Genomic DNA, 9,765 nt, shown 5'->3' on the forward strand with positions numbered 1-9,765 from the left:
CCAAAAGACATGGGAATATGAAGGGTTGGTTTTGCGTACAACATTAGCTACTAGTTCTCATTCCATCCCAAAAGGTGGTGCTTTTTTTTTTCTTTTTCCATTCCATGTACACATCCTAATTTTATCAATAATATCCCAATATTTTGTCCAAATGTTATTAAAGAGAGAGCGAAATTCTTGGATCCGAAATTTCCCTATATTATTGATACTTATACGATAATTGTATCAGACGCACAAACTAAATTGAAGGACAATGATAAAGTGACATAACAATTTTTCATAATTAGGCAAGCATGCAGGAGCCAAAGTTATGGAATGGTACTGTATCACCACGTCAGTTGGTGATACTTCCATTTAAAATATGTCATGTGTTATTTTTTTTAAAATAATTAAAAAAATTTGACAACTGACGTTGAATTTATTTTTAACTTTAAAATAAAATTGAGAAAATAGGAAAAATAAAAAGCCACCGCCCATCTGTTGCCTCTCCTTACTGTCGCGCCCTCCCTCTCTTTTTCTTCCTCCCTCCATCTCTTTACTCCATAAACAACAACCATTGCCCATAAAGCATCCAATGTATTTCCATACAGAACATTTTGAACCATAAGATCGGTGGCAAAGGAAGACAGTGCGAGGTAGGGAACTGGGTTGTGGTGTGGTGGGTTTCGGCATCTTTTGTTTTTTGGTTTTTTAAAATTTATTAAAAAGGAAATAATGAATTTTAAATCTAGCTGTTAAAAAGTTAATAATTTATTTTAATAGACTAACATGCGTCGTATTTTAAATGAAAATATCACTAACTGACGCGGTATTTCTCCCATGTTTAAAGTGGTCTTGACCCTTCCACTCTTTTTACAACTCTTTTAATTCCTGACAAAAATATATGATAATTGTACAAAATATTTTTAAAATAATTAAGATAATAAAATTATTTACAATTATGATATATTGATCCTTTTAGTGTTGGCCCTCATTTAAGATAATAAAATAATTTACAATTAAGTTTTAAATTTTGACCCCTTCGATCGATAGAATAATTTACAATTATGAAGAATCAAGTGGTTAATGTGATAGGCTACCTTGGGCCTTGACCTTTGCCAAAGTGATATGATTTAGTCTATAGGGCTTTGGTTTGTATTTTGGGCCTCCCGCAAATCCATAAAAGAAAAACAATTATGACCACTGACACCAACATATCATATCATCCCCTACTGAGTCCATTCTTCAAGAGCTGACTCACCTCAGCTTTAGCTCACACTCACTCATTCCCATGTAACTTGTTGATCAACTTTCTCTGACAATTTCGTTCCAGTATTTTCTTTTGTGAAATAATTTGACTTTTGAAAGCTCCTGACAATTTTATGTCATTTCAGCAGATTCAACACTTATAGCTTTTCAGCTTTTCTGCTTTTCTTGTACAAGATATTGAGATGTGACAATTTGGATAGAAACGTTTAAAGAAACGTGGCACCCCTATATCTAGCCAAAAATAATAGAAAAGAAAAATTCCCATATAGCTTACTGCAAATTGGAAGGCCAACAAAACCACATCTCAGTTTCTCACAACCTACTTTCTATCAATACACACAAAATCAAACAATGTCGAAGAAGCCTGATTCAAAGCCTGCGTATGGTTACTGTGGCTACCTAGAAGTGATGCCTTTGAGCAAGGGATCATCTTCTTCACAGCTCAACGAGTCTGCAGAACTTCAGATCAAAGATCGATATTCGTGTAAGGATGCATATGGTGGAGGAGGTTCAAGCAGCTTTACTGGGAGCTACAAGGCTGGGGAGTTTGTGGACAAGAGCACTGGTGGCTTGGGCTACAAGCAGGAGGCTAACTACACCTCCACTGACAAGTATGTGGACAAGGAGCTAGGGTTTACCACTGAGTACCAGACCCAGTTGAAGTTCAAGAAGTCTGTTTACCCTAACAAGACCCAAGTGAAGTTCAAGAAGTCTGCTTCTCCTTGTAAGAGTGGAACCAAGTCCTACAACAATCGGGTTGACTATCATTAATTATGTTTAGATGTCCACTGTGATTTCTTGGTATTTTGAAATTGTAATGAACTTAGTTATGTGTCTGTCTAAGCTTGTTTATGTTTACTTGGATGAATCTCCTGCCATCCGCTGTCAATGTGAATGAAGTAGCTCTCTCTTTCTTATGTAATGAACTTGTTAGTATGTCTAGCTTGTTTATTTATATATAAACGTGTGTTTCTGTGTCAATGTGTAGCTTTGTCTAATTATATATATATATATATAAATGCCATGTTGCTACTTCGACAACATGGCATCAACAAAGGCCCAACGAAGGTGGAACTAGTAAGCGCTCTTGTGCTGAAATGTGCAGTTAAAGCTGCTAAACTTCGATCGAAATCAGGGAGATCGGTACGCCTGGTCCGTCCCGTCCCGGACAAATGCTGTTTGATTACTCCTATGTGCTTCAGTAACCACATTATTTTGTCTGATACAAAATGGGGTGAAGATATTTAGCAAAAATATATAAAATGATTTCAAATCATAACAGATTGACAAACTAGCTACCTTTTGTTGTATGGTATTTTTCTTCCCAACAGAGATACTAAATTTGAATTCTCCTATCCACTAGATAAAATTTTTATAAAAAAAATTGTTGTTTTGGGAAATGAATTTGTACTTCTTCTTAAAGACCTTTGCACCTTGAAACTAAGAAAAGAAGACGATCCTCAGTCTTTGAACAGATTGGTGTGGTGTGAGTTAAAGAGTCATTGATATCTAAGTCAGTATGATTGTACGAAGAGAAAAGTAGGGTTTCCTAGCTCAAGGAACAATTACCTTTTTCCAAAAGGCGGAGATTAAAAGATAAGTCTTGTTGCGCTTATTAAATTTATTGTGGGTCTTTTTCTCTTTTTGTTGATTTAGGATCCAATCATTGTTTTGAACATTTTATCATTAAAAGGAAATAATGAAGAGAAAAAAATTGAAATTTCTTCTTTTACACACCTTCACCTCATAATTCAAATTTAAAAAATTGAAGCTTTGTATTCTTGAACAACCAAAAAATTCAAGATACAATCTATTTATTCATGTGATAAAATACTTTTTAAAATGTCAAACTATTTTCTTCCTTTTCTTTATACAAGCAATATTAGGAGAATAAGGAATCGAACTTAGGACCTCAAACGCATGAATAAATATTCTTAACCACGTAAGCTACAAGTCATGTGCACTATTTTTCTTGCTCTAGTTTAGGCGAAGTGCCATTCTAAGAAATGTACTTTCAATTTTGGCTCCAAAAAAAGGTCGTTGCAATTATTTATTAGGCCAGCCCTCATTGTAGGCCCAAAAGTCAGATAACGTGGAGTACAAGAAAGCCAAAAACCTAGTGCACTTCTACTTTTAAGACAACTCCTAATTGGATTATGGCTCCTTGTAGAGGGTCTTTTAGTTCAATTTCCTCCGTGATTTTTATCAAAATCGGACCGAACCAAATGATTCGACCGTATCGATTCAATTCGGACCGTGTCCATCATTACTTTCATTTTATTTTATTTTTGGTCAAGATCATTACTTTCATTTGTTTATCATCTTTCCATGGATCGAGTTGAGATTGATTTGGAAATGACATAAGAGCCCATGGCACTGTATGGTTTTACTTTACTTGGATACCGTATCCGTGACCACTGACAACACCCACACCGTCACTTAAATTGTTTGTATAAAAATAAGGGTCTTTTAAAGCCTCTGACACGCCTCGGCTGGCACCCTGCTGGCTCGATGAAACCTGTCTGTCCCTTCCTCTGACATTTCATATTCCCGCCTTTTTTCCCCCTCCTCCTTTTCTATTCCTACAATTATTTACTTGTTTCTTCATCTTCTCTTTTCCCGATTTCCCAACGTTCTAGGCCAACACAAGCACGAATTGTTATGCCCCAACCCAAAAATAATAATAATAATATAAATTTCCTTTTGAAATGTATTATTCCTTGGCTTTGCAAGTTGCAACCCAATACATATATATATTTATAAAATATTGGTATAAAAATTATTGGGTATAGAATATTCAAAACTATACACAGATCTCACGAGATTTGGAAAAGAAAAAAAAAACAGAAGAGTAAAGTTGGAATATAATGGGATTTCCCTACTTTTTTTCTGTAGAAAAGTTTTTGACTTTACAGTATTTGTTTCAGCTTACATATACAAGAGTATTGATCACATTTACTGCCAACCGCACAAACAGCCACTGAGAACTCGCCGGTTCAGAGATGCGGCTCCCACCAAGCACATACCACCAAAAAAGTCTAGCTGTCGTCAACTATACAACGCAGCAAATGCGATGCGCGCCCATTGGCTGGCACGCCATTTCTCCTTTCCCAAATTCCACTTGTCCACGCGGTCGGCGTCCTATTGGCTCGAAACTCTCCACCTTCTGTACGACCTGGCCCGCTTGTTCGCCAGAGCGGAAATAACCCGCCACGTGGCGTCGCCTTCGTGGACCCGATCGTTGAACATCAGGGCCCGCGGAACGCGCGGGTCCCACAGGTTCTTTTGAATTGCGCTCAAGTTGGTCGCCGCCACGTGTTCGAGTATCTCCGCCAGCTTACCCACGTCTTTCTCCGCTACGTTTACCGATATCTCCGCCCACGGAACGACGTCGTCGAACGGCAACCGGATTCCGTCCGCTATGATCACCGGCACGCAGCCCAGGGCCACCGATTCAACCAGTCTAGGGCTCCACGGGGCCCACCCCAAGGGGCAGAGACAAAACACCGACCGCACGATCTCCGACTGGTAACCGGCGAACCGATGCCTCTGCAGGAAGAACCTCCGGTCACCGTTGTACTTACGCCACAGCATTGTCCTCACCCGCCTTGAAAAAGACGAGGGCAAATCAGTCAATTCACACAACATAATGATTATGATTTTGATTAGTTTCATTTACTTGCTTAATTATTAAACAATTATTACTTGCTGTAGAAACGGCCGCTGATGTTTTTTGGGTGGACCTCCATCTTGCCCCGGAAGAAAGCGAAGATGTCTCGCCGGCCGGTTACCGGAGATTTCTCCAGCGTCCTCAATACACTTTCCGGCGAAACGTACGGCGGAATGACCACATTCTCAACCTCTTGACATGGGTGTCTCTGTTTCACACCGAACGTCTGTAACACGATGGAGTTCTTTAAGAACCCCGGTATCCCATCCGATATCGCCACATCCTCCTGAGAAAACGAAAACCAAGAAAAATATTTTATAAATCCAGAACAACAAAAACAAAAAAGAAACGTTTTTTTTTTTCTGTCACCGCCCAACTGAATTACCATGGTGTGGAAGCAAGAACCGAAGTCATGGGAAGCGACGAAGACGTGGTCGGAGCCGTGGGACCGATCCCAAAATGGGTATTGGGTGGATATTAAGTTAATGGCGGAGGCTATGAGAGAACGAGCGTGGCCTATTGCCGGGAAGCCATTGACGGTGCTGAAGTTGCAGGAGACGTAGACAGGGACGAAGAAGAAGTCCGCTTCGTATGGGTCAACGGTCAAATATTCGCTTGTCAAAAGCGCCCTGTGAATGGCGACCTCGGAAGCAAACAAGTGGGTGCTGCATCTCTCGTTTTTTAGCCAATCCGTGTTGTATTTCGCTGGCAAATCGTATACGAAAATCTTCAAGTCGTTGAAGGGCAAGCCTGAAAAACACAAAAAAAAACATGTGCTTTAGAATTAATTCATCAAATTTGTCTAAAAATTATGAAAAGAAAAATATGGGATTTTTTAAGATTGACGAATATGGTTTATTGACCTTGTTTCTGTGTGATGTTATTGGTGGTGGATTCGAAGAGGGCACGAGAGGCTAAGCTTGAGAAATGGGTTTTGGAGAGGGCGGTGGGTTGTTTGTTGTTCTTCTGATTGGGGTGGTTACTGATGAGATAGGAGCTGAAGAAGTAGAAGGAGAGGGAGAGCCAGAGAACCCATTTGCAATTTCTATAAAAGAAGTTTTTTTTCTCTAATTGAGGTACTGATGATCTTCCATGTTTGCTGGGCAAGAGCTTCATTCTGACATAGAACCCTCTGTTTTTCGGGGCTCTGTTCTTCTGCTCCAACATCTCATTTAAAAACCCAGAAAAGATTCAAGCTTTCGGTGAAATATTCTGAGAAAACGAAAGGGTTTTCAGTGGTTGCGGGAGGGCTTTCGGTTCTTGGTCTGGTGATGAAGTGGAAACGAAGGAACAGTGACGGATGAAATGCGGGTTTGTTGGCGTTTCGTTTTTGAACCAAAAAATAAAATTAAGAAATGGAGAAAAAGTTCAAATCTTTGATGTGGTTGAGCTCTGTTTACATGTGAAAATGGAATAAAAAATTGAAATTAAGAAATAATCAAATAATAAAGAATGAAAAAAATGGTGTGCACAGTTGCAGACAGAGATCAGAGAGGAAGAACTGGGTTTCAGGGCGTCACATGGTGGTGAAGGATAGCAGAAGAAAGAATGGACCTCGGCGATGGTCTCGGGTTGCTGTAATGTAATGCTTCTTTGGGTGCCAATTCTGCTCAAATGACGAAAGCACCCTCGGTATTTTGTACCTTCAAAATTTGACAGTTTTCACTTGGTGCTGGGTGGCTTTCAAGCTTTTGTTTTTTTTTAAAGCATTATGCTAAAGTGGATGATTTTATCTTTGTATTATCCGATAAGCCAGTCTGTAAGCATCTGCTTAATCAATCTAACACCATCAATAACAACAGTCTCTCAGTTGTGGTCATCAGTATAATCATTCATTCCTTGTATTTGGGTGTTGATCATAAGTACTATTTTGATTAATATTTGACGCGTAAAGTAATAGAATCGGTCGAGAATTTTATTTCATTTATAAAAAGTAATTTAAAAAAACAGAGAGAATGTTCGGTACAGGGGCAAATTTGGTATAAGAAATTAACGTCCAAAAAAGGCTTCACAGCGTGGCAACATTGAAAAAGGAACATTTTTTGGGCAAAATGGGGCACTTCATAAAGTACCTTTGGAAGCTCATACATACAGTTGAGGAGGATATGCAATTAAAATGGAGATCAAAGGGCAGGGAAAGCTTTAGTTATGAAACCTAGGATGAGAGAATGCCACGAAATCATTGAAATTTCCGTGTAAATTTAAAGTTCAGTGGTTTCAACCGAAATTTTAAATGGGGATTTGGTAATAACAACATGAACCAATTCATGCCAGCGGACATAAATAATTTAATTGATGACTCTGTGGATGAACTTCATCCCAAAAATATCATTGGATGAATTAACGTATGGTTATCCACTCGTTTTTGGATGATCCGAGCCTTAAATTAAGGGAGATATTGCGGCATGGACATTCCAAAAAAGTTATGGAAAAACATTCACTTCTTAAAATTGACGACGAATTTTTTAAAAACTTCAAAGAAAACAAAAACTAGAAGAATTTGACTGAGTGTCAAAAGGGGTTATGCCCTCTCCTCTATAACATTGAAAATAAATTGCTCTTCGAAAGTGTTTGAATCCTTTTTAAGGATGTCTATAACAACTCCGTCATTTGGCGAAAAATAAAATAAAAAAACAATTGGGTGAGAAGGAGCCTTTTCTTGTTGTTGCTTAGAACGATCTTTGATTTTACACCATGCATCACCATAATTGAAAACTCTAATCTTATCTTTCAAAGTGAGAAGGACCTGGGTATCTATTGCCCTCTTCTTTTCCGGAACCAATCAATTTGGTCACACGTAAGTAACAACAAAAAGTAAGAGAAATGAAGTCGTTGTTTCAATGAATTTTGGTTGCCTTAAATATTCGGAGACTAAGTCTTTTGGTCCTAAAAAAAACTTAGGCACAAATTTATGAAGGGCGATGAAAGTTACCCAAATCAGCTACCAAAGTTTTTAGTCGCTTATTATTTTTAAGTTTCTTGCCACGCATCTCACATTCCAAAATTATTTTTCACATATTTTCCCCATCTTCATCGCCCAATATGCTCAACAAGGTTTATCATGTGCAAAAATCCAACTAACTTTTTGGTCGTCTTTGTGACACCGGTGGAAAAAACTTATAATCTTATTGCAAATGAATTGTTTTTTTTAGTATAAACCTTAATCACTTACTTAAATAATTGTGTCATTTTAATTATTGCAACAAATTTTCCTTCAATAAAATCAAAAGTATTTTGCTCAAGCCTAAACTGTCAATAGTGGTTTGGTTTGATTTGGTTTGATTTCTCCGTAGTTTTAGTTCACATTATAGTAAAATCGCACTGTTAACGATTTATTAATTTGATCACGATTAAGAAGTGAAACTGATCCAAATCATACCGCACCTCCTTGGTTCATAAACCTATCACGAATGTTGGATGATTCATGAATATTCTTCTTATTAATCCCTAAAATATTTCGCATGAACCCACCAGCTTTAATAAAATTTCATCGCTTGATTGATTCCTTGCCACAAAACAATGGTGAGACAAATCAGAAAAGCATTCAATTTTTATGATCGAATTTAACACCTCGTGCACGGCAAGCTGTGGATTGAATTTGGTTACGTCCACCACAAAAAGAAGGCTAATAATAATGAAACGAAAAAAGACAAAAGTAAATGAAAACGAACTGAAAATGCAACAAATATAATCATAGCCTGCTTAATATTCAATGCTAAGATTATGTCAAATTTGAATAGAGAGACAGAGACAGAGAGACAGAGGCAGAGACATAGACAGAGAGAGAGAGAGAGAGGACTTGGTCCAACTCCAACCAAGGGAAAGCAAAAATAATAGAGGATTAGGTGTTATAATTAAGGATTAGTATTATTAGATTACTTGTTTGAGTTGCCAAGCACTTTTCATAAGTTGTTATCATCCAAATGCTAGTGGGCATACCACATACGTGTGGATGAAGCATCGGAACATTTGGTAGAATTTAATGGCATACCTACCATAAAAATAAAATAAATAAATAAATAATTTTGAAAAATAAAAATAATTCGTGAGCTTTTTTGGCATACTGTCTAGCTGTCTAGCTGTCTAGCTTAGCTAATTGAGTTGGGTTGAGGAAAGCGAATGCTGTGTTTGGCCTTGTTAATTATGGAAAGGTGTGCTGAAAATGAAGGCTAAATATAAAAGATTATCTCAAATTTTGTGCATAATTTGGTGGAGGCTTGCTAAACAAGTTAAAGATCCCGTGTTAGTGAGAAGTTTGGTCTAAAAATTCAAGAACCATTCGTGTAATAAATTAACGTTATGCACCTTCTTCTGCTTGTTTGTCCCAAAAAAAAGGTTCAATGAGTTTTTTTTTTAAATTTAAATTTTTTTAATATATATATATATAAAGTAAAAAGTAGAGAATTGTGAAACATTCAAAATACTAGAAAATGCCCTTAGTTAATGCAAATATTAAGAATTAAAATTATTAATTAAATGAGATTAATATGGTGAATTCACAATCTTTCATATTAAAAAAAAATTATAATTATAATCAAATCAAATAATTGATACTATTTTTATGGAACACAACTACCCATTATCTTTTTTAATTATAAATTAAATTAAATTTTTTTTTAAAAAAAAAACCTCTCACAAGCACGGAAGTGCGTGTGAAGAGGCTAGTTATACTAAAAGAAAAAAAGGTAATGAGAAAAACCTCTATAATTTCACTACTAGAAAAAGGAGACAAGGCTGCGGTTTGCCTAGCTGTGTTGGGATCCATCGTTTATAGGCCGGGATATCATTCACAATGACAGATAGTTAATGGCGACGCAACTATCATAATCACGTAATCTGTGTATAAG

At 37.1% G+C, this 9,765-nt stretch overlaps 2 protein-coding genes across 2 annotated transcripts; one reads left to right on the forward strand and one right to left on the reverse strand.

Annotated features, from left to right (window-relative positions):
* Window positions 1-1,434: 1,434 nt before the first annotated feature.
* Window positions 1,435-2,229, forward strand: LOC148921524 (uncharacterized). Its single transcript, XM_089042065.1, has one exon. It carries the CDS (start codon window positions 1,600-1,602, stop codon window positions 2,017-2,019), a length of 420 nt encoding a protein of 139 aa, XP_088898191.1. The 5' UTR covers window positions 1,435-1,599; the 3' UTR covers window positions 2,020-2,229.
* Window positions 2,230-4,015: 1,786 nt separating this feature from the next.
* On the reverse strand, window positions 4,016-6,748 carry LOC103326059 (putative glucuronoxylan glucuronosyltransferase IRX7). The gene is made up of 4 exons (XM_008228269.3): window positions 5,782-6,748; window positions 5,304-5,668; window positions 4,954-5,204; window positions 4,016-4,855 (listed from the first exon to the last, which is right to left on the reverse strand). Exons 1-4 carry the CDS (start codon window positions 6,083-6,085, stop codon window positions 4,390-4,392), a joined length of 1,386 nt encoding a protein of 461 aa, XP_008226491.2. The 5' UTR covers window positions 6,086-6,748; the 3' UTR covers window positions 4,016-4,389.
* Between the last annotated feature and the right edge of the window lie 3,017 nt (window positions 6,749-9,765).

This window comes from Prunus mume, linkage group LG1 (assembly GCF_029339155.1).
Source record: "Prunus mume cultivar Tortuosa linkage group LG1, ASM2933915v1, whole genome shotgun sequence".
In the NCBI taxonomy this organism is placed as follows: domain Eukaryota; kingdom Viridiplantae; phylum Streptophyta; class Magnoliopsida; order Rosales; family Rosaceae; genus Prunus; species Prunus mume.

Bases quoted from the DNA above. Each gene is read 5' to 3' on its own strand.
- LOC148921524 (XM_089042065.1), top strand. From the start codon at position 1,600: ATGTCGAAGAAGCCTGATTCAAAGCCTGCGTATGGTTACTGTGGCTAC.
- LOC103326059 (XM_008228269.3), bottom strand. From the start codon at position 6,085: ATGTTGGAGCAGAAGAACAGAGCCCCGAAAAACAGAGGGTTCTATGTC. The intron at 5,205-5,303 runs GTAATTCAGTTG...TCGTTTTCTCAG, and splicing joins GTTCTTGCTTCCACACCATG to GAGGATGTGGCGATATCGGA. The intron at 4,856-4,953 runs GTAATAATTGTT...GTCTTTTTCAAG, and splicing joins AGCGGCCGTTTCTACAGCAA to GCGGGTGAGGACAATGCTGT.